A 25,119-nucleotide genomic window follows, 5' to 3' on the forward strand; every position below is an offset into this window, starting at 1 on the left:
AGTTGTTTCAAACACTTACAAAAATAACAGAATTTTATGTTGGTTCACTGGAAAGTGTATCACTAACACTCATTTTTATTTTGTTATTTTGTCACATGTAAGATTTGAAATATACAAGTTTCAAGGTTTTATTATTCAATCAGAATAAATATGAATAATTTTCACTAATATGATAGAAAATACTCCTGAATAATGTCTTTTATTTCGATCTCATTATAGAATGATTAGATTTTTGAGTTTCAATTTTAGATATGTAGGAAAATATAAAATGTAAGGGAGGAATTTTTGAGGAAAACTAACAAATTAGATGTTAGACTTTGATGTTTGAGATAGATTATAATCTACATTTTAAAAAAAAAAAAAAAAGAAAAAGAAAAAGAATTTCGACTTCTTTTTAAACAAAAGTTGATTAGTGTTAGTGATACACTGTCATTCTCAGGAGGTTACTTTTCTAAGTGTTTGAAACAACTAAAAGCTTAATTCAAACATAACAAATATTGAACTTGTTTTGGAAAAGAAATTATTTAAATTATATGCGACAAAATTTTCTAATAATATATAAGAAACAAAAGTGAAATGAAGGGTAATTTAGTCAATTTAGAAGTTAATAATTTTTTTCTTTTTTTCGGAATAAAACTCAAGTTTCAATAATTATAATGTTTCTTCATCCCGGCGGCTCTACCATCTTAAGACTTGAAAAAGCGGGACAATATTTCAAATATCCAAAATTACCCTTCCATTAATCACAAATTTACACGTCATATTTCTCGTATTTTTAAGCATCGCATTGCATGGCGGTTGCGGTTAGGTCGCCGTTGCCAACTTCTGACTCGTTTTCTAAATTTCCATTTTTTTTCCCAAAAAATAACAAATAAAAATTCAAAGCTGCCAGAGAATCCTAACAGCGTCGGATCGTTGTATCATCATTCATCGATCATAGTAAAGAGAATCTTACAATTGTTTTGATTTCGAGCTGCCAGGTTCGTTCATCCCGGGAATTTTCTTCTTTGTGCAGTTCTTAATCTGTAAGTTTACTGACTTTGACTGTATAGTTATATTTTAGTTCAATTTTGAAATTAGAAAGTTCGATTTTTTCTCCACAATTCTCGTCGTTTAATCTGTATGTTATCAATCTTGTTTGATTGCTTTTACCGTATACTGGACATTTATTTTATGTTTGGTTGCTGAGAAAATTGGAGGTTTTTTTTCCCTTTCTTGTGTTTCTAAAGTTTAAGCTTTTCTTCTTTTATGAGAAATATGTTTTAGCATTCTATATTGGGATCATACTTCATATAATATTCGTTAAACTTGGATTTCTATATTTGGTTCCAAGTGACAGCTTATAGATTCCCATACATGCTTTCTTCCTTTTTTTTACCCCATTTTATTTTCTTGCTGAGCAAAAGGGAACATGTTATGGTTTAAGTTGGCTTCGTTTAATTTTGAACTGAACGCAGATACCTGAAAGTAAAGAACAAAGATCCTTGATTAGAACGATTTTGGATGTTTATATTGATTTGTGGATTCATTTTTGATAGAATTAAAGGAAACTGCAGAAGGATTTTTGTTAATCTAAGAAAGGTTTAATTTTGACAAATGAATGTGGTTGGCAAAGTTGGGAGTTTAATTTCACAAGGTGTATATTCTGTTGCTACTCCTTTCCATCCTTTCGGTGGAGCGGTTGATATAATTGTTGTTCGGCAAGCAGATGGGACTTTTCGGAGCACGCCTTGGTATGTTCGGTTTGGGAAGTTTCAGGGTGTCTTGAAAGGGGCTGAAAAGGTCGTTCGTATAACTGTTAATGGCATTGAAGCAGATTTTCATATGTATCTTGATAACTCTGGGCAAGCATATTTTTTAAAGGAGGTTGAATCTGGTAAAGGATTTCAGACAAATGGAGATTTGAAGGATTCTGATGGTGAAGTTGTTTCAGATTCCTCGGTGGCTCAATTGAGGGATGAATGTGATGCCACAAATCACAAACAGCTTGAAAGGGCAGAATCTGATACTAGGTTCTATGATTTTCAAGATGATCAGTTTTATCAAGAGGGTCTGGTTAATTTTTCAGAATATGGGTCCGACCAATATGGGGGTTTAGATAGTGAGTGTTTTGGGGAAGCACAAGGTTTAGATTCAGTTGTCTTCTTCAGTAAGGATGGCCATATTCTCACAGCCCCTGTTTTGGCATCAGACAGGAGTGCTGAAAATGTGCAACTAAGCACACCTCTGTTCCATATAGGCGCAGGTGAAGGACCTGACTTTTGTGACGGTAATGGGGAATTTAGTCCAGGTGGCAATGAATCAGATGCTGACTATATAGGTAAGCTCAATGCTGCGGCACCTAAGAATTCCTCTGATATTGTTTGCAGCTTGGACAATGATTCTACTGCTTTGAGACACCATCTAGAAGTTTGTGAAAGAGGGGGGGAACATGCCTGTCATACTGAAGAAACTCGAAACCTTTTCAAGCATGAAAATGAATTTATCAGGCAAAGTGACATTGAAGATGCATCCGTGCATATTAAGGATGATGTTTTTAAGAGCTGTCTTGAACTATCTGAATTGGGCAGACACGAAGAGAACACCAATTCTGAAGAAATAGATAGCCCACTGCAAGCTCAGATTTCACAAGATAAGCCTTCTTGCAGCCCCCCAGAAGTTGGTGAAACTGAAGATGGAGCTATTGGTGGCTCCAGAAATAAAGATGTGTTGTCTTCCTCTTGTATTCCCAATTATTCCAATGAAATTGGGTCTCCTGATTTACCAGTTGAAAAGACAATGTTGGCTACAGATAATAAGGGTTCTAACAATGCATCTGTTGATTTGGTTGTTAATGACCCTGAATTGAGAGATGAACAGTTTGATACATCAGCAGCAACTGAGGGGATGAATAGCAGTCTGCAAAGTCCTCCACCTGAGGACAAGAGTAGCATAAGTGAGACTGTGGAAACTGAAACAAGTTGTGCTAAAGAGATAGATGTTAGTGCTAGCCTGGGTAAGGAACTAAGTGCTTTTCCTCCTTGAATTACTTAACTTCCCTTATTCTTGCTCTGATTCTCGCCTTAAATTTCCAGGGTTTGAGATCTCACTCTGTGGCAATGAACTTTATGTGGGTATGGGCTCAGATGCTGCAGCAGAAGTCTTTGAAGCACATCGGATATCAATGGAGGAATACAAAAATAATGCAATGTCAATTATTAAGAATACAAACCTAATCATCCGATTTGGAGAGATGTACTTCACATGGGAAAAAGCTGCTCCTGTTGTTCTCGGAATGGCTGCATTTGGTTTAGAATTAGCTATTGAGCCCCAGGATGCAATCCCTGTTGAAAAGGATGAGTCATCAAAGCCTAAGGGTGCTGCTTCTGGTGTCACTTCTGCACCTTCTGGCTGCAGATGGAGGCTTCGGTCTATTCCCTTAAAAAGGGTCAAAACACTTGAGAAGACCGGTAGCAATTTATCTAGTGAAGAGGTATTTCTTGATACTGAATCTTCTCTACAAAATTCACCAGCAGATTTAATTCCAACATCCAGTGGAAGGATTGAATCTCCTGGCAAACAATTTGTGAGGACAAATATTCCCACCAACGAGCAGATTGCTTCCTTGAATCTGAAAAATGGTCAAAACATGATTACTTTCAGTTTCTTCTCCAGGGTTCTGGGAACACAACAGGTATCAATTTTTTCTTTACACAATTCTTCTGGTAGGTTCGCAAGGTTTGTGTTCTGCTTAAATTTTAGCCTAAAAATCTGTGTATCTTTAACAGGTTGAAGCTCATCTTTACTTGTGGAAATGGAACGCAAAGATTGTAATTTCAGATGTGGATGGAACTATTACCAAGTAGGGATTTATCTCCTGATATTGTTGCTCTGCAGTATTTAAAATTTTCCTGTTTCACCCATTTATGGACCTGTCTAAACTAGCTCTGAATCTTATTATGATATTATTATGGAAACAGAGAAATTAAACCATATATTCGCATTTGATGCTGAAATTATAACTTCCATTATGATCTTTAGTATTAGAGCAGCAGTGAGCATTCTAGAAGCAGTCATACCCTAATTGATTTGGTGTGAAATCTTTCTTTCGAATATGTTTTAGTCATGTATAGTGTAATACAAGATGCATGTTTCAATAACCTTAACATATTTCTTTCAGGTCTGATGTCTTAGGCCAGTTTATGCCTTTAGTTGGAAGGGATTGGACACAATCTGGTGTAGCTAATCTTTTCTCAGCTATTAAGGTATGCTTTTCTCAATTGTTTCTTTGTTCAACTTGACTTGACTGAGAAGTTTTTCTTTTCTGGACTATCATGCAAAACTAGATCTAGTAAATTGCTCCACCATTTTTTAGTTTCACCACAACAGAAATCAAAACTTGTCTCATGTTTCCCTTGCGCTTTACTTTTACTAGTTCTTTATAAAATTCCCCACTGATGTAAGTGATGATAAATTTTTTAATGCAAGTTTATAGAGTAACTTTTGATAACCTTAGTATCAAGATTATGTGAGCATTATCCTGTCACCATTATGCCCCTCAACATTTATTTTTCTGTTGTGAAATGTATTTTTGCACTTCTTAGTTTATATATGGGTAGTGATGAAATTCTTCTCATAAGTTGCATTTGTGTCATCTTTATTCATCCCTCCTGTAACATGTGTGCATGCACAAACACAATATTGTTTGTAGAGAACAATATCAAACAGTGTGGCTCTTCTATTTATTCCATTAACCAACATATTTTGGCGTGCATATTAACCAATGATTTTCTTGGGTGTCTGATGTCCAACACTAACTGTATGTTCACAACAGGAGAACGGATATCAGCTTCTATTTCTCAGTGCACGTGCAATTGTTCAGGCATATCTAACCAGAAGTTTCTTACTTAACCTGAAACAGGTAATGGAATAGCCTGAATACACTTTTTTACATTTCCCTAATGGAAGCAAAAAGGTTTAACCAAAGAGAAAAGCTAACATTTGGAAACCATCTTGTTAAAAGACTTTAAAATCACAAATTTGTAACCGATTTTAACTGATATAGCTTTGTTTATGTAGGATGGAAAAGCTTTACCCTCTGGACCTGTTGTGATTTCTCCTGACGGTTTGTTTCCCTCATTGTACCGTGAGGGTGAGATCTTTCATTCTTTATTTTCTCTGACATTGTTTGTCTATTGAAGTAATCTAGCTGTTTTTTTAGTTTGCTTCACAATTTTGAGGCTCCAGCTACATGAGAGGAAAAAGAATTCTTGTTGTATTCCATCACAAAACCTTTAAATGATAAACGTGGCATTATTTGTTGTCTTGGCCTTTTCTTTATATCAGAATCATTAGGCTTTATCATCAAGTTACATTGCTTTTCTTCTTTTACTTCCTTTTTAATTATTTATGGGTTCCATTCTAATAAACTATACTTGGCAGTGATAAGAAGAACACCTCATGAATTCAAAATAGCTTGTTTAAAGGTGAATTCTGAAATATTCAACCTTGTTTCTAAATATACAACGGAACTATTACTGCATCCAGATCAGTCTTTTCACCTATGATTTCTTTCTTATACATGCATTGCAGAATATCAGGAAACTTTTCCCTTCCGACTACAATCCATTTTATGCAGGCTTTGGAAACAGAGACACAGATGAACTCAGTTATAAAGAAATTGGCATCCCAAAGGGAAAAATATTTATTATTAATCCAAAGGTACATGTTTTTCATGTCCTACTTATGAGAAATCTATATTGCAATTACCATATCAAATTTATAACAATCGGGCTCAAAACTGGCAGGGTGAGGTGGCTGTAAGTTATTGTATGAACACGAGGTCATACACATCATTGCATACTCTTGTAGAAGAGATGTTTCCACCAACCTCATCCATTGAACTGGTAAGGCATCAATTTCTCGCCTCTTTATATATGATGCAAAAGAACAATTGAAAATTTATCTACAACTGTCTCTTATTTGTTTTGGAGCCTTCTTGATATCCTTGATATTTTAATACGTTTGCAGGAAGATTATAACGAATGGAATTTTTGGAAAGTGCCATTGCAAGATATTGAGTAACATAGTTGATTGCCTAAAGAATACGGTTTAGTTATACCAAGGAGATGATCAGTAGCGTAATTTGTCCCATAGGTAAGAAATTGTTATGATATTCTTCAAGTTCTTAAACTCGCTTCCTCGCTGACATTCATATTCTTTGGTGACCTTGAAATGGTCTGTTGGGGTTCATCTTGTAAGGAATAAATAATTCAAGTGGATAAAATCAAAGCCATTGCCTACAATAGCTATATCTATCTTTAGAGATTAAAATATTCTCCCCAATTATAAAGTTCAGTAAAAATGATAGCATTTCATACGTAGTTTTCTTTATTATATTCATCCATCATTTATAAATGTGGGGTTCATAGAAAATTTTAATAGATCTCACGTGGATCTATTGTGCTTACATAATTGTTGTATAATAATTATAAGTAATATCGTTCACAAAATGGTTCCTCTTTAGTAACCATTTTTAACAATTTCATTTTGCAGGATAAGAAATAAATGCAACTTATGTGTATATGTTTAAAACCAAGCTGTTCTCAGTGTTCTTCAGGCTACTAACAGTGACCTAAGAAAAGCTTGTATAGGTCTTTAATGGACTTATATTAGAAAAGCTCTGAAAACCCAATAAATGATTGTAATAATTTCAAACTACTGTAGACTGTAATGGTACCAATCTTATCTGGAATCCTGAAATATTACATTCAAACCTGCATTCAAACCAATAGTACTAACAGGTGTGTATCTATGACACAAAACAAAAACAACTTTTTGAAGGTTAGTACCATAAATCCACTTGTAAAAGGTGTTTCTGAAGGCGACTCCCCTGAGACATTGGCCGCAACTATTCTGGGGTTGGGTCGGGTCGGACTTTTGATTTATTTTTTTCATTCACATGACTTGAAATTGAGATATTGCTTAAAAGACATTAAATTGTTTATCACTCAGTTCAATAGATAGGGCTTGGTCTTGAACTTGTAGATATCAGGTTGGAGTTGTAATTGCAACTTTGAGTCATTGTAACAGTGGCTCGGTTGGAAAGCCTGAGAAGGTACATGATGCAGCCATGCCCCCATGCAGACGCAGGCTGGCATGAGAGTTAAAAAGTGAAAAAGCTAATTGCCCTTCAGAAAGTGAGAACTGTGGTGTACATGAACAAAGCTTAGGGTGCTCAGACCAGCATCACGTGATCACCTCTGCTTCATTTCTTGCAGTAAATTCGGCTTTACCCGTATTTCAGAGCAGTGATTTGGGTTTTGGATATGGGATCCTTCTTTCGCATCTTTATCAATATTGTTTCATTTTTCATCATTTTACCCCTTGGTTAAGATTTACATCTCAAAAACTCTTATACACTACTAGATATTATTACCAATCAGCAAAAGATTGACCCCGATCACAAGGTGACAATATAATAAAATATCAGTCTATGTTAAATCCAAACTGTTACTTAAGACAGCTAATTATTATATTTTCCTTGTTCATTAATTTGTTGCTCTTAGGTTAGGTCTTAGCTGATGTGATACAAAAACACTTGGAATCTAGGTGCAATGTTGTTATTGAATATTGCGGCTGGTCTTGGATCAGTGTTGTAGAATTGGACAAAGCTCAAAAGTAAACAGTTACTGCAAGAGGAGACAAGCTAAAAAAGAAAAACCCTCGAGCCTTGGGATAAACTGCATCCCAACACCAAAATATTGGAGCTTATACTTGTTTTCTATTTTTTGGGGGGATGACTCTAGTTTATGTTTGTTTTTAGTGAGGTCAACAGCTGCATTCAACGTATGCATAGCCCCCATAGGCATAGCAATAACTTAATGCAGACATTGGCTTCTACCTTGTGAACCACTGTTCATTTTTATCCAAAAAGGTGAAATTCCTTTCTGAGTCCCTTTATTATAATATAGACTAGATCAAATAAGGTCAAAGTGTAACTGATTAACATTTACTCATAAATATTTCAACAAGCTTTCATAGTCCTATTAACACTAAATAATATTTTAAAATTATAAATGTTAAAATTTGAATTTATTTAATTTTTTAATCGTACAAAGACTAAATTAATTCATTTCATAATAAAAAACTAATTTGATCGGATGTTTATAATAAAAGAACTGCCAAATAGATTTTATATAGTAATGCATTTAGATTTAGCTTAGAAGGTTTGAAAAAACTTATAATATAATAATAGCTATTTCTCACTCTCTCTGTTTGTCTGTCTGTCTGTCTGTCTCTTAGCTCTAATTCATTATTAAATGTTAAGCTTGACAATGCAAAAAACCAGGTTTTGGGAAAAGAGCTGACCTTTTGAAATTTAAATTTTGCAGCTGAGAAGATTATGGATCTACATAAAACAAGTCTGGCATATATATAATTAGTATTTAGTTTTATAATCAAGAAATTCTGCAGTTTCCAATGTACAGGAAAAAAACATATAATTTAAGAGTACAGGTTTGCATGTAATGAAGTATGAACTAAGAAGATTATGGTCTGGTAAGGTAATTTGTATATATATGTATATGTAGTCAAACTAAGAGAGACTGGCAGCAGATGGCTGAATACTTGTGAATTCCCAAGTGGATACACTATTATATTGTAATTTCAAGTAAGATTCCATGTGAGTAATTTTTTTTTTTATCTATTCTTCTTCTATTTTGATTATCTTTAACAATGTTGATCAGATTTGTTTTGTGCTACTAACATTGAAACTTCCAATAAAAAGAAAAAAAGGGTACAGTTGTACTACTGTCACCTTCTTCCTGGTTGTGGAAGATTCCTTAACTTCTGCACCACATTTTTCAAGTTCAAAGTATATATATAAACATGGAAACACTCAAGTGTCCTAAGAAAAATATGGGGTTGCAGCTATATTGTTTTCTATTCAGTCCTTTGGCATTGTAGGGATTTAATCAGATTGTTCTAAGCTAAACCTTAAGCTTATTAGTTGAATGTGTCAGTGTCTCAGAAGTTCATTGGCTATGGATACAGGACACATTCAAAAGAGAAACAAAAAAAGGAATGATAATAAATATCATTGAGAAGATAAGAAGACAAATGGCTATAATTCACCTTTTGAGAAGGGCATGAGGTAAATGATGATATAGTAATATACATATAAATACATATATATAATAATACTCAAGTAGTAATGTAAGGCTATACTGTATGTGAGCCACATAAAAATTTTTTGATGTAGAATTGGAAGGGATAAATTGAAAAAGATTGTTTTTTCAGCCATTTTATTTGTTTGGAACCATTCAAGATACTAGTATACAAGGGAGAAAAAGTGTGGGGGGAAAAATGGAAAAGACCTGACAAATCCTTGTGATTTTATTTGTTTTAACTTGGCTCCATCCTTACTTTAAAGGATGCTCCTTGGTCCTTTCTTTCCTCACCAAGCTCACCATTCCAATAAGCTAGACATCTTCAAGAGAAAAAATAAAAACATGGCCACAAGCCAAGCTACATTCAACCATGATGCAGATGAAGAGTACATAGATATGGAGGTAAGTTCACCCTCCAGGTTCTTGTGTTACTCTATAAACTCTCCACCACAAAGCAGAGAGTTTGAATTCCAAATGTGTTCAGTTGACTGCAATGGAGACATTACCTCAACAACTTCACCTGCAGATGAGCTTTTCTACAAGGGAAAACTCCTTCCTCTTCATCTTCCTCCTCGGTTGCAAATGGTTCAGAAGCTACTGCAAAGCTCCAACAGCTCTTCATTGGAGAGCAAGACTGAAGCACCTTTCGAAGAAAATGGTCAGCTTCATTTCATAGGCTCTGCAATTGCTTCATCAAATGGAAGTAGTCTATTGGAATCCTGTAGGGTGAGTAGTGAACTAAACCCTGATGACTTTTTCTTTGAATGGTCAACTGAAATGAATGGCTTCACAGGCAATAATTCGAACAAATCTTGGTCTAAAAAGCTTAAACAGATGAAGCAATCCTCAATAACCCAAAAGCTCAAGGCATCCAGGGAGTATCTTAAATCATTGTTCAGTAAATCTGCTTGTTCAGATGAATCTTGTGCCAAAGCAGATGTTTCAAAGACCAAAGAATGTGCAAACAAGTACATGAAAATGGGAAAGAAGAACCCATTTGGAAAGGTTGATAAAGATAGATACAAAATTTTCATGAAGACTATTGACAGGGAGTTAGGTGAGGACGTTACAGATATCCATAGGAGGTCATTTTCAGGGGTAATTCAAAAGCATTCTGCAATAAAGACTTCATCTTCATCATCAACATCTTCATCTGGTTCTTCTTCTTCTTCAACATCTTTTTCTTTAAGTTCAAGTGGATTCTGCGATTTACAGTTGCTGAAAAGGAGCAACAGTGCCAGTTCAGAGATTGAGAATTCAATTGAAGGGGCAATTGCTCATTGTAAGCAGTCTCAGAAACTTGGGGTCTGTTCACTTTCTGCTTCAAAGATTTCTGTTTGTGGGGACCAAGAAAGACCAGAACTTTGCAGCATTTGAATGTCAAAAAATACTTTACAAAGACTGGAAATCCACCATAACAAGAAGAAAAAAATAAACCGAAGTTGACTAAGATGGGTACCCAGTTCCTGCTACATTCTTCAAAGTGAGTGCCATTTGATATTTTAGATACTTTGCATGATTTTTCCAGCACTGTTAGACAAGACCCTCTTTTTTTTTGGTTTTTAATGTTGCTGTAATACGTTTCCATGGAATAATATGTTGAAAATCCATCATCACCAATAATAAAGCAAAAAATGATTAGGATTCTTCCATGGAAGCTTATCTTTCAAAATCAAATGCTCTAACCCCACCAACCAAATTGCATGTTGTACTTGCTCAAGTTATTGCATGATTGGAATTGCTTGAATCCAGTATCTGTTTGCTTGGTTTTTGCTTCTATATATATTTATATATAAAAGAATTTCTTTTCTCCTTGGACTGGGACAAGACATTCTCTTTTACAACGAATTGCCGGTTTCCGTACAGCATCTTTTCACATTTGACAATGATCCTTACCACTTAACTATGTTTTTACTGTGTTGTTGCTAAGTTTAAATGTTGAATAAAACATCCACAAAACCCCCTTCTAACTGCAACAAAAAAATCAACTTAAATTGGAAGCGAGCGACTGTCTGACATGATTAAATTACATTTTCAATATATATATATGTATTTAGAGGATTCATGGAATCTGGTATCATCGTCCCAACACTAAATATTCATCAATATTACAACAATAATAATTTCCTTAAAAGCTAATTGTATTATATATGATTTGTTTTTCTTTTTACATGAAGCTTTTCCCTGATTCTGTATTCTACTATTTCAGCCTTTTAACTTTTCAGACTTTATTATGCCTTTCAGACTGCCATCTTTTCATCTTATCTTTTCCTTCTAGTAAAAGAGAAATTTCTTTCACTTCATTTTGAATGATTTCAACGAGTAAAGCCTCTATACTACTTTTACCTCTCAACTCAAAAAGTTAAAATCATTCATTGACAATGTGGCATTTTTATTCTAGTAAAAAAGTCCCATATACCCTTTGCCTTTGTTGAGGGAGAGACCTTACAATATGGAAAAACATGTAACATATGATTAAAAAAACATTTCACTTCGTTCCTTCGAAATATCAAATAATAGACAGATAGCATACCTGCATTCCATGGCCTCCATTGGTTCAGCCTTTTACTTCATTAAACAAAGAAGAATATACATCTAATTATTCATGAACTAATTACCAAAGCAATCAAGAAAAAAAAAGCAATTGCATGTCCTAATAGGCCTCTAGAGATGTAGATTTCAGTTTACCAAAAAAACAAAAGGATGCAGCTGGGACCATGTTACCAAGTGAAAAGCATGTGAATAAATGTCAGGATAGATTCAAAGCATCAATATTATTTCCTGAACACAATTGTAAAACAACTCGTCATCAACTTACTCTTTGTTATGAGGGAGAAACAATGCAACTTCAGCTACAGTAATCAACTCTTCCCTCAACTCATTTCAAATCAAACATTGATATTATCATTATGTCAAAGGCTCAAACTTAAACATGTATGAAGTAAACTATAGTTATATGACTCAGCTTTATTACTTGGAAGATCCGAAGAAGATCCGAAGACAATAACTGTATAATAAAGCGTCGTACTGTCCTGATTATCGACAAGAAAAGAAGGAAAGAACAATAATAACAAGAAAAGGTTCATTGAATTTAGCATTGATTGAGGACAAAAGGACGTTCATCCAAAAATACAAGCATAACACAGCAAAATATATGTTGACAACCTATGAAACTCCTAGACTTTGTACCAATGCTGATAGCTTTAGAATTTAAATGTTAGAGACATGAAATGATGTTCTAGAAAGCAAATGTCTTAGTAGCGGACAGGGTCTATCACCATCATTTGTCAGAGTCGAGTACTCGTGCCCCTCACTTGAATGAAGACATGGTAGTATTCAACATTACCAGGGTATACAGGTTTACAGCTTTCATCTTTAATGATTGGCCCTCGGAACTAACTGCACTAACCTAGAAATTACAAGTTATATGAAGAAGCACTGAAGGAAGAAAAAATACCATCTAAGGAATGCTATCTGTTTTTACAACATGGTATCATAGATTCTTTAATTAGCAGTTTTCAGATTGCATTTCTAGTTACTCCTTTTTCTTTTTTGTAAAACTTTCTGCTTCTTTCTTTAAAAGAAAAACAAAGAGAAGACTATAATAGCACGTTCCAACCAAATGACAGCAATTAAATGCCGTACATGTTACCTAGACTTCATTTTTACGAAAATATTTTTCTGAGATATATTTGGACATGCGTATATGATCAGATCATCTAAATACATGGAAAAAACATGTCACGCCAAAGTGATACTTAGTATTGGTTGGTCATCATAACGTTAGCGGGGTGAAAATTGAAGTATTTGACAAGGAAGACCTAAACATATAAAGGTGGCAGTGTAGACTAGCAATGAAGGCAGAGCTGGAAGGCATAAATAATTTTATTTGCAATGAATCTGGTCAAATTTAAAAAGGCATAGCCTATCTATGTCAAGCATTGCATGATATCAATCAAGAAGGAAAGTATGTTGGAGAATTATTGCAATACTCACTGGTACTCTTCATTTGTTGTCTTGCAAGAAGAGGAAAAGGAACTGTATGACACTGAGAATCTTGTGCATGTGACATGGGAAAAGCACAGTAAAAGTGATATAGTTAGATTTTTCAATTACTTATCTACTTTTAAGGGAAAAAAGGGCAAAAGAAAGAAATTTGAATGTAAAAATGTTGACAGATAATCTAGGCAATCAAGCCAAATCATTGACTAATTTCTTGATCCATTGAACTAAAAAAAATAAATGTAAGTCTACGTATTCTCAGCTGTTCTTGCAATCTGTTTAAGCTCAACCTTGCAACTTGCTAACATTCTACTACAGTTGGTCAAATCTGTAAGCATGAGATAAAATGTTTCTAGTGCATTAAAAGCTCAAACCGCATAGAGTTTCTTGTGCTCATTGTTTAGAATCTCTGTGTCAGACGTATATGGTGTGGGCAATGACCGAGATCCGCTAGTCATTGAAGACCTACGGATGCTCCGAAGTTTGGAAGCCTCAATACGGTTCACAATCACCCAATAACACAATGTCCCCAATGTCGATACCATGATAACAGTCCCTATGCCGGTAATAAGGTTAGCTAACCACCTCTCGTCTTTTCCAACTACAACATATGAAAGGGCAAGAAAAGCAACTGAAATCAGCACACAAGCCAACCACATGAGCTTATTAATAACTGCCATCATCTGCTTCTTTGCCTTTCTCTGTATAACTACAACAGACGTTTGTACTACTACAACAGCCAATGATATGAAGAGGGCTATGGAGTCAAAGACAACAAAAATCATAAATGGTAGTTTTGCAGCGATTCTCGCTTGTCCTGGAGAGACCCCTGGTGAAATATCGCTAGGACTGTCAACATATTGACCTGGGACATTGAAAATGGCAGCAAATGCAACAGAGGCAATGAGAATAGCCACCACTGTGCTGGAGTTGATAGCATTGTTGAGACTTTCAACATGCATTTTGTTGAGCCGCTTAGCTATACCTTGCACGCGTTTTCCTGTTTTACGTGTATGCTCCAGCTGGTAATGAACTCCATTCTTTATATCACTTACAGTTTGTTTTAGTTCTCGTGCTGAATTTGCAGGATGTGGCTTGATGGATTTGGCAGATTGGACTCCATGCTCTTTTAAAATACATGCAATATCAGATAATTTATTCTTCTCTGCAGCGTCAAGAGCCGTTTCCCGTGACTTGTTGATGACTAGTTTGTCAAGTCCACTGTCATTTAGCAGCTTTTCAACTATCTGAAAGATTGAATAGAGATTAGACAAGCTCACAGACTTAGCCAACCCTACGGAGATGGATTAAAATTTCTATTAGCAACTTTGATTAATTGTTCCTAATAACCGAGAGTGAATTTTTTTTGTAAAGAAATATTTGGAACCTATTATATCAGTGACTAAAATTGGAGTTTATTCTAAAGCTGAAAGAAAAAACTTATACTACTTTGCATACACTATGAGTAAAGATGATTCGTAATATCTGACAGAACAGCAAAGCCATTATAAATTCATCCTCAAATAAGTTAAGTTCGCAATGAAAAAAAATTCTAAAGATACATAACATTTACTAAAAGTTCAATCCCAACTACCTGAAGACGACCCTTTTGAGATCCTATATGCAAAGCAGTGTTGCCCTTGGCATCAACCATATTTATCAAAGAAGGATCTGACTTTAGTAGAACATCCGCCACTTCAACATTATGTCCTTTAACAGCCATATGCAAAGCTGTCTGGCCCTTCTTATCAATCCTTGTTGCAATTCCAGGTTCTTTAGCCAATAGGGACTTTACTATCTCTAGATGTCCATTCCTAGCTGCTGAATGTAAGGCAGTTTTTCCATTGTTCCTTGCTATTGCAGCCACATTGCTGCCTTTTTCCAACAGAAACTTCACCACTTCAGTGTGGCCTTGTGATGCAGCAGTTTGCAATGCTGTGGTGTTATAAGAATCAAAAGTCATTGAAAGCTCAAGATTGGCCTTCATGAGAATCTTCAATACCTCTGAGACAGCAAACAAAAGAGATTTAGAAAAAAAGAAATTTATCCCTAAGGATAATCTGTTAAACAAAAAAAGAAATCTGAGGAATTTAAGGTAGTTTGGCTAAAAATTTTGGGATAAAAGAAAGACAACTTCAAACAAATCAAATGACTTCAACAAAGCTACATAGTTCACTAGTTCACAACCAATCTTGCAAGTCCTTAAAACCTAAAAGCAAATATTTCTAGCTAAGGGAATTTCAGGGTTGAACTTTCATAATCATTCTTAATTTCATATCCAACATGATCATGGAGTGAAGCAAACTAAGAAACTCACCCAAGTCCCCTTGCTTAGCAGCAATATGAAAAGCATCATAGCCATTCCTTGCTTTAAGACCAGCCAAAACAATATCACAGTGCTTCATTATTTCCTTCACCAAATCAGCATGACCACACTCTGCAGCAACGTATAAGGCAGTCTCACCGGATTGATTCCGCTTCGACAACAAGTCTTTCAACTCTCCATCCTCAAGACCATTAATTATTTCCAAAACCAATTCAAAATCCCCTGCTCTAACAGCCGAGTGCAGCCGTGTAGCGTCCTTTTTACTTGTTAGTTGCTTTGTCATCTTCTTTTTCTGAAAGCTTAGCTATTTCCCCATAGTATCTTTGCCTCCTTTAATGCAAACTTGCAAAAGAACAAGATCCCCCTCCCTCCTTTTCTTTGATGGTTCTGATTTCTTTTGAATCAAAAAACTTCAGTTATTTACCACACATACAGATCAAAACATGAAGAATCCCTGAAATCGTTATATTAAAAAAAAAGATATGACTCAGAAAAACCGAAGAGATATGTATGCACATGGCAAACCTGATTTTCTCTAGATATCATATTCATAAAATTTCTCTTGCAACCCAAATTCAGTACACATATTTTAATCTAAAAAATAAATATAAAACCCTCACACTCATGATTATAATATCCATAGTTCATATCTATTATTATTACCAGCAATCATAGAAAAAAAGAAGAAGTGATAAACACTGTAAGTTTTGAAACTTTGCTTCATTTTTTAATCTTTATCTACATTCAATGAATCAAAGACAACAATAATGATTGGTAGTTAAATTTACCCCAACTACAAAGTCAAAGAATCCCAAGTAAAAAAATAAATAAATAAATGCCTCTTAATTTTTCTTCTTTTACTTACCAATGGTTGTTGGTTCCTTCCTGGCTTGTAAAAACCAAAGCTTTCCTCTTCTCTGTTATAGAAACAATTCATTAAGGCGAAAAAAAACCTTTGATGGGTACAATGAAGAACAAAAAAACTGGGGAGAAAATAGGGGAAAATAGAAGCAAAAAAGGACAAAAGAGGGGTTAGGCATGGAGCATGGACGAAAGCGTAGTAGAAAAAGGTTATAAGCAAGTGGTTGAAAAATGAAAACTTTGAAACGTTGGCCTTGGATTTTCCCACAGTTGGGTGGAGTCGACCTTTGAGTCCAACGTTGTACGTAATATGGAGTTCCCCAATGGTTTAATTCCGCGTAAGCAGCAAATGGGCCACCTCTAATCATTTAAGTAAAGCGTGCCCGCCACTAATCACTTAACAAACGCGGTTTAAATAAAATTATTATTTTTTATATTTTAAATAAAAACATAAAAATTTAAAAATATATTCTTTAAAAAATAAAAAATTATGAAAAAACAAAAAAATCTTTAAAAATAAAAATATAAAAAATATTATAAAATTAAATGTTATCTAAACTAGATCAAATTAATTGTTCGAATCGAGAACTAATTTGGGTATCAATATGATGAGAGATAAAAAATCGGTTGACTTACAGACTAGTTAAACCAAATTCGAATTAGTTTGATCAACTGATTTCTTGACAACCGGTCCAATTGATTCAAAGCAATTAAATTACTAAAAAAATCAAATAAAAATATTAAAAAATTATAAAAATTTGTTCACTTTCCAACTCAACTTATTTTTAAACCCATTTCAATCAGTCCTTACTGGTTTGCGGGTCTATCAATTATTTAAAATTTTAAAATTTTTAGCCTTCGAACATTTACATATTTTGTCATTTTCGTCCATAGCCATTAAAAGGAGTACTTTTTAAAAAAATAAAAATATTTTTCCTATTTAAACAAAATTTAAAAATTATAAATTTTAAAATATATAAAATGAAAAATAAAAATTCTTTAAAATTTAAAAATTAAAAATGATTTTTAAAATATTTTAAAATATAAAAAATTCCAAAATCCAAAGTTATCTAAACCGGATCTGGCCAATTGGATCAAGAACTAGCTAGGGTATCGATTCAATGAATAGACAAAATGGTACAAACTGGTTGAGCCGGGCCAAAACGGTATAGACTAGTTGAATTGGTCTAAAAAACTAGTTGAATTAGCAATTGAATCGATTTTTATATTTTCTATTTGTAATAATTTATTTGCTTTGAACCGATTGGACCAATCGTTCTGGGAACCAATGTAACACCCTTAAAATTGATATATTATAAAGTAGTAATAAATTGAATAGTGTATTATTGATTTTCCGGTAAAATGAGAAAATGATATAAAGATGATAAAAGAGAAGATTGAGGTGTATTAAAGAAAATTGAATTGAGAAGTTTGTTGTGGGATACTAAATTAAAGTAAGGATTAAATTGTTAAGGTGTCAAATGTTGAGGTTCAAATATAATTATTCAAAAATTGAAGGATTGAAATATAAATATGAGAAAAACTGAAGGACCAAAAGTGAAAAATAACCCCATTTCTTATGACATGAAATTGGTGTGCAGAGATTGAATTGAATAAGTGGAAAAATATGAAGGACTAAATCATAATTTTATAAAAAATGAGTAGTTACTTAAGAGTGAAATTTAAAGAAACATGAGAGGTAAAATGGTCATTACCCAAATTAGATAATTATATGATGAAATAATTAAGGAAGAAAAGTGTGAAATTATGATTGGTTGAATATTTTATTATTGTTATAAGATATTTTCATATTTTAATTAAAATATTAAAGATATATTTACATGGAAGTGCGACGAAAATTCTCCACACCGTCCATGCACTCAAGGTGACACCATTGTAAATAGGGGAGGAGTTCTCTTTTTCTTACAATTTGGTCCTTATCATGAAATCTCACTTTTTTCTTACAAATTTTTTGATAATTTCTATAGCTACCCAAAAGGAGAAGTGAAGTAGAAATTTTAGAGAGTTAGGATACCATCTTGGAAGCAAGAAATTGGAGTTGGAGATAAAGAAAGTTGAGGAGAAAGTGAAGAGATTAAAGAGGCAAGGTATGTACTTTAAGGATTTTACTTCATTTAATTTTAGTCTAAGTGTAGAAAATGTTAAATAGTTGAATTAATTATGAATGTGCAAATATTATGAATGAAATTATATTAGTACATTGAAATAGTAGAAAAAGGGCTAAGTTGTAAAGTAAACAAAATAAGATATGTGGAATAGAATGTTAAAAGGAGAATATAAATGAAGTGTGATGATATAGTGATTACATCAAAAAGTGATGGTGTGATGAAATTTCCAAGTTAACTTGCATTTGTGAAAATGAGGACTAAATTGTAAAGTGTACAAAAGTTTATGATTTAAATAAAATATTATAATAAAGAGTTTAAATGATGTGTTAGGTGTTAGAGGATAAATTACAAAGTGATACTAAAGTGAAATTATATTAAATGATGAATTTTATGAAATTTATAATTGAAATAAGAGAAGTTATGATAAAACTATATATTAATGATATGTGAGTTTTAGAGATTAAATTGAATAATAATAAAAATATAATAAATACATGTTATTAGATAAAAGTTAGTGCAAAAGAACCATGTGAAAGAAAATGTTTCAACTAAAATAGTCTTTGGACAGCAACAATGACAACAGTGACTCGACTTTGAAAATTCACCAAAAATTGTAAAAATTGAGTTAGAGGTTGAATCAAGTATAAAATTAAAGTTTAATGAGTCTAGTTTTTCATAGAAGAAATTGTGAAAGCAATGAAATTGTATATTGTGAGATATAATAATTTCTGTGAGGCAAGGTCAAAATAATTTCGAGTTTTCCTATTCTGGCTTTGAAAATTCATTATAAATTGTAAAAAAATAATTAAGTAATGAAATTTATATGACTAAAAACTTGATGAGTCTATTTTTAATGGAAACAAATGTAAATATAATTCGAGTCTTTTTTTAAAAGATAATTAATTTTTAGTGAAAGAGGGGCAGAGCTACCTAGTAGCAGAACAGGAGAAGAATTGAAGAAAAAATTGTATTGATTAGCTTATGTATAAATTATAAAATTTTTAAGGTAAAACTTTCATCAAGACTAGAGTTTTTTTTTTAAAAAAAAAAAGTGGAACTTAATTTCGAATTTTGCAGGTCAAGATATAAATAATTTAGTAATTGTTATTCAAGACGACAATTTTGTTAAATGTGTAAATAGTGAAAGAATAATTAATGTAACAATTAAGCATACCATACTAAAGGTAAAATATTTTTATATAAGTACATGCACATATAGAATGTGGAATGGAGAGGAGGAGGTGAAAAATAATACGAGAGTTATTACATTAGGAAATTATTGTAAAGGATAGATTTATTAACACATAAAAGAAGCTCAAATGAATTATTGAAATACTAAGCGAGTGATTGCTATAAAATAAATTAAGAGAGTCCTAATTGATATATTGATTGGTAAAGGTTGTCAATAGTGAGGACATGTAGAAATAGTAAACTATTATTTTTAAAGTGTGAATCCTCTAATGGATTTATTTATTAAACTTCAGTTATTGTGATAATGTTATGAATTTTGATATAAACGACATGTACATGAGATTCTTTAAGACAATATCATATATTTTAGAAATAAGTTAACGAGTAATGACTTTTGATAAAAAAATTAATATATATTTGACTAATTGTAATAATTATGAGAAGTTACAGTGTAAGATGCAAATTATCGTAAAATGATATTTTTTAAAAATTCAAAACACCGAACCATATTTTGGTATCGATACTAGGGACATAGTACAAATACTTTGACAAAAGTATCGATACTTATGATTAAATGTTGAACATCGAAACTTAAACTGATATCAATACTAGGTAGGTGTATCGATACTTGAGTCAAGGTACCAAAACCATACAAAGGGTATCAATACTTGACTCCTTGGAACTAGTTTTTTACTTTATAAAATATTTGAGACAAATTGTTTTTTGTCCCTGAAGTTTAAAAGGTTTGCAAATAAGTATTTGCTGTAGATAATTCTATTAACTTGACTAGAAAGAGTATTTGAACTATATTTCTCTTAAGTTGCTTCGACAATGAATGCAACATTCTGGTGCTCCGATCCGATGAATGGATCAGGTATGAGGGTGTTACAACCAATTGGTTAGATTAATTCAAAATTGGTTCAATGGATTTTTTAGCTCGGTTCAATTAGTCTGTATTGGTTTGCAGGTCAACCATTTTTAACCTGTCTCCAGATCGATACCTAACTAGTTCCCAATTTGACTAGTCGGTTTGATCCAGTTTAGATAACATTAAATTTTGGAAGTTTTTATATTTTTAAAATTATTTATATTTTTTTGAATTTTAAATAGTATTTTTTTATGTTTTTATTTATATTATAAAAATAATGTTAACAGATTTTAAAAATTTTAAGTACTTTCAAAGGGTAAAGGCCAAATTGACAATGTAAATGTTGAGGATAAAAAAATTATTTTACCTTTGATATTGTTAACTTTAATGGCAAAATTAGACAAAGGGACTAAGATTTTCAAATAAAAAACGTATAGGAACCTTTGACATTTATTATTTTTAGGGATCATACTATCAATTATTTAAAGGGAGTTGTTATACGTCTAGAGATTTTTGTCTAAAATTTGTTTGGAGCTTATAAAATTATATGGATAAGGATGGCGCCGCCCCTCAAAATGGAAAATTATCATTTTAGCCTCTTTATGTTTTTAAGATTATAATTTAATTTAATGGTAAAATACACTTTAGTCCCCCAAAGATGAAAATTTTTGTTTAATCTGTTTAAAATTCTAAAATAATAAGCATATACAAAGATAAATTTTTACTTTGACTTCTTTAAAATTTTATAATTTAATTTTGACCCCCAAAGATAAATTTCTGACTTAGTCCCTATACATGAATATCTTTATTGATAGAATTTATAGTTTTTCCTTCATCTTTTCTCTCTCATTTGTAGTTTCTAACATATTTTTCATAACTAGCTTCTAATGTCATATGCAATTATGCATTACATGTGATTTTATGCATTTAATATTTAATTAATTTTTAAATATTATGTTTTATTTGCAATAATTAGCGAAAATGATATTTCTTATTTGAATTACTGGATATAGTTAAAATACATTAATTTATATTTTAAATATCATAATAGAAAATTATTATACCCTACCTCAATTTGGACTCGGTTGACCCTCTATTGGGCCACCTAGGTCATATTGAGTGGCATAATTGGGTAGGGACCATCACTTTCTTATAGATACCCAAATGAATCAATATTGTAGGGGACTCATATCAACTCTCGACCCTAATACACTAAACCCTCAACCAGTTCTGCACGAGTCCCTCTACCTTGGTAGCTCTCGGCTCTAGAATGGGTGAGTCGACCCTCCTTGCACCACTATCCTTACCTCCCTCATTGATACTATGTATCAACAAGAATTTTTAAATAATAGTTAATTAAAGTATTTTTAACATATTCAACATAAAATGTAGTTAACATATTCAACATAAAATGTAGTTTTATTTTATGTAATTATCTAAGTAATATTCTTCGAATAATAACTAAAAACATAATTAACTCCAATATTAATTAAGTGATATTTAAGATGCTTATAATTCTATTCAAGTAATAACTTCATTTTATATCAATAAAATTAACACAACTTTTTTTTGTCAAAATTTTTTAAGTAATAATTACAATTACAATTACAATTATAATTAGCACAACTTTTTCTTATATTTTATGCTTAGAGAGCTATTCAAGTAACAACTCTATTTTAAAATTAGCACAACTATTTTTTAATTAATAATTGTAAATTAAATTATAATTATTTTAAACGTATAATTATCACAACTTCTATTTTATTCACAATTTTTAACTAATAATTTTAAACTAAATATTATAATTACTTTTAAATGTCAATCTAATAATTTGATTGAAAATAAAGTGTATTCTCATCAATTTAAAAGCTTTTCCAAACCCATACTTTTATATATGCTTAAAGCTTTTACTGTTCCATGTTTTGTTCCAACGTGTTTTGGAACCTGCTGCCAACATTCAATGTCTCACTAGTTGTTTGAAGGTATTGTTGAACGAGATATTGCTTTAGTCAAAAGGTTGTATATTGACATCTTTGACTGGAACATCCCGAATTTTATATTAATGATTTAAAAATAAGGAAATAGCCTAGTGGTTAATTGATAAATGAAAAAGCATGAAATTAAATTAAGGTCTTAAGTTTGAATCTTTTCCCTTGCAAAATAATTAAATTTTGCAAAATCTCTTATTTTTTTAATGTGTGTATCGTCCATGCCCTATTAGACCTAGGTATAAATAGCATTTTTACTAAATTTTAATAGACTTTAATAATATTTTTTCCACCCCAGCCATCCCTCCCCTCTCCTTTCTTCTCCTTTCTTTTCAATTTTTCTTTTTTTCTTCCTTGTTGCCGTCACCCAAACCCTTGCACCACCATTTCTTTTTCTTTTATTTTTCCACAAGATCTTAAACCATCTTCTCCTCAATCTTGCTGCCATTTTCCCCTTAATTTTCCACCCTCAAATCTAAAATTTTGGATCTCTAAGAATGGTTCTCATTGTTGTCAAGAAGAGCCATTGCTGCGCCTTTCACCTAGTGTAAGTTCTTGTTTTCTTCCAATTTCTTGATGAATCTTATGAGTTAAAAACCCAAACTTCCAGACTTAGAATTGGAGTGATTTTTAAAGTTTTAAAAGGTATTTTTCCAGCCTTCCAAGTGTTTTTAAATGTGCTTTTAAATCAGCCCCAATTTAGCTGCCATTGGTGGTGGTGTGTGCGTCTAAAGGGCTCAAAAAATGGGGCTATTGTTTCTTTATTTTATTCCATTTATTTCCAAAAATGTCTTGGGATCTTGAACCCTTCCTAATAAGCCTTTAATCATGTATAATTAGGAAAAAAAACAATCTTGATCAATCAGTGACTCAGATTTGACAGTTCGGGAAGCATAAGTGTGGTTGATTATGGACTAGAGTGTAGTTTCAGTTTAGATGTTTGGGTAATTGTTAATTTATTAAATTAAAGATTTTAGCCATGGATTAGTTACTTATTTTTAGTATTTAAATGTGTTAGGTTCCGGCTTAAATGCCCTAAATCAACAGTGAAGCCGAAAGACATTTGCGCGTACGATTCACATCTAATCAGTGTAAGAAACCTAACTAGTTCAGATTTGAAAAATAGTTGTAATTGTAATGGTTGGGTTGAACCCATAAGTGGGTGTTTGGGGGCTATTTAAGAGGCATATTGATTGATTTTAATACTGATTTTTAATTTAGGTTCATTTTAAAGCTTATTAGAAAAACTGCAATATTTACAAGTGTGTTGCGGAAAAGCATAAAATAAAGTATGGGTCCTAACTCAAAAACTTGAATGTTAATAATGATTTTAATGATATAATTGATGATTTAGCTTATTGATCGTGTAACACCCCGTGCCCGAGACCGTTGCCGGAGTCGAACACAAGGTGCATACAGACTTAACTTAATTAATTTCACAGTCCATTTAAAATTTTCCAGGCAGGCTGGCAAGCTGCGTCACTGTCACCTTAAAAATCACATCTTGCGTTCCACAACTCGAAAATCAGTTTCGTGATTTTTTTCCTGAAACTAGACTCATATTTGCATCTAAAATTTTTTTTCTAGAATTTTTGGTCGGGCCAATTAGTACAGTTTATTAGTTAAAGTCTCCCCTGTTTCAGGGCTCGACTACCCTGACCTTTTCGTATTACGACTTGGATATCTCCCTGTACAGGGCTTCAATACTGGTGCCGTTTGTTTTTATAGAAACTAGACTCAAAAAGGAATCTATGCATATATGGCATGACTTCTAATTATCTCTGGTTAATTTACAATGAATTTCCAAAGTCGGAACAGGGGATCCAGAAACCGTTCTGGCCCTGTCTCACAAAAACTTAAATTTCTCTTAACATACTGTTCACATGATCATTTTATTGCTTTCCTATGAAACTAGATTCATCAAGGTTCATTCAAATAATTTATTCACTATTTAATTCCATTCCTACTATTTTTAGTGATTTTTCAAATCTATATCACTGCTGCTGTCAGCATCTATTTTTAAGGCAACTTTACCTATTTCATGATCCTCCATGGATCAACTAGAGTTTGTCATACATATACCAAAAGTGATCATGAATGACCATTCCCATGGCTAACCGTTACCAACATTTCCATGCTTCTTAATGAACATATACATTCAAGATGACTATAACATTATGCTCAAAACGTATATAAGCCATTTTCGCATGGCTATCCAAAGTTTTACATACCAAGTTCAAACAAAACATAATAGCCTATACATGCGAAATGTTCTCTTAGACCATCTAAGAAGAAAATACCAAAAGTTGCTAGCCGTGTGATGACTTGACGACGGTCCTGAGCACACAAAATGGATCAAGAACCTAAATAAGCAACAATAAGCACCAAATGAGTACATAACTCAGTAAGTCATAAGCAATGCACTACCATCCATTAATAACATTATCATAAGAGGAAACAAAATGGAACGATGCTAATTACTTCATCCAAACCGAACTATACCATAGTTCCTTAGACCTTCGGTTCAATCTCACACCAAGTTACACATTCACATTCCATATACTAATCAATAGGATATTTGAGGCGTTTTATACATCATTTTGTT

At 32.6% G+C, this 25,119-nt stretch overlaps 3 protein-coding genes across 7 annotated transcripts; 2 read left to right on the top strand and 1 right to left on the bottom strand.

The window, feature by feature from the left end:
• The first annotated feature begins 672 nt into the window (after positions 1-672).
• On the top strand, positions 673-6,312 carry LOC108458339 (phosphatidate phosphatase PAH1-like). Of its 2 annotated transcripts, none has more exons than XM_017757693.2 (11): positions 673-1,025; positions 1,458-2,995; positions 3,075-3,673; positions 3,768-3,841; positions 4,160-4,244; positions 4,814-4,900; positions 5,059-5,131; positions 5,422-5,465; positions 5,572-5,700; positions 5,787-5,885; positions 6,010-6,312. In XM_017757693.2, the coding sequence occupies exons 2-11, from the start codon at positions 1,597-1,599 to the stop codon at positions 6,061-6,063; spliced, it is 2,643 nt and encodes an 880-aa protein (XP_017613182.1). In that variant the 5' UTR covers positions 673-1,025; positions 1,458-1,596; the 3' UTR covers positions 6,064-6,312. The 2 variants fall into 2 exon arrangements, with proteins under 2 accessions (XP_017613182.1, XP_017613181.1); XM_017757692.2 differs by having other exon boundaries at positions 1,539-2,995.
• On the top strand, positions 6,064-13,879 carry LOC108459617 (probable membrane-associated kinase regulator 3). The gene is made up of 3 exons (XM_053027401.1): positions 6,064-6,135; positions 7,072-7,258; positions 8,373-13,879. The coding sequence occupies exon 3, from the start codon at positions 9,414-9,416 to the stop codon at positions 10,524-10,526; it is 1,113 nt and encodes a 370-aa protein (XP_052883361.1). The 5' UTR covers positions 6,064-6,135; positions 7,072-7,258; positions 8,373-9,413; the 3' UTR covers positions 10,527-13,879.
• Positions 13,274-16,723, bottom strand: LOC108457709 (ankyrin repeat-containing protein At5g02620-like). Of its 4 annotated transcripts, none has more exons than XM_017756792.2 (4): positions 16,343-16,723; positions 15,469-15,871; positions 14,746-15,155; positions 13,274-14,398 (listed from the first exon to the last, which is right to left on the bottom strand). In XM_017756792.2, the coding sequence occupies exons 2-4, from the start codon at positions 15,758-15,760 to the stop codon at positions 13,520-13,522; spliced, it is 1,581 nt and encodes a 526-aa protein (XP_017612281.1). In that variant the 5' UTR covers positions 15,761-15,871; positions 16,343-16,723; the 3' UTR covers positions 13,274-13,519. The 4 variants fall into 4 exon arrangements, with proteins under 4 accessions (XP_017612281.1, XP_017612280.1, XP_052883359.1 ...); XM_017756791.2 differs by having other exon boundaries at positions 15,469-15,931; positions 16,343-16,717; XM_053027399.1 differs by lacking the exon at positions 16,343-16,723 and adding an exon at positions 16,141-16,293 and having other exon boundaries at positions 15,469-15,931.
• Positions 16,724-25,119: the final 8,396 nt, after the last annotated feature.

This window comes from Gossypium arboreum, chromosome 4 (genome assembly GCF_025698485.1).
Source record: "Gossypium arboreum isolate Shixiya-1 chromosome 4, ASM2569848v2, whole genome shotgun sequence".
Lineage (NCBI taxonomy): Eukaryota > Viridiplantae > Streptophyta > Magnoliopsida > Malvales > Malvaceae > Gossypium > Gossypium arboreum.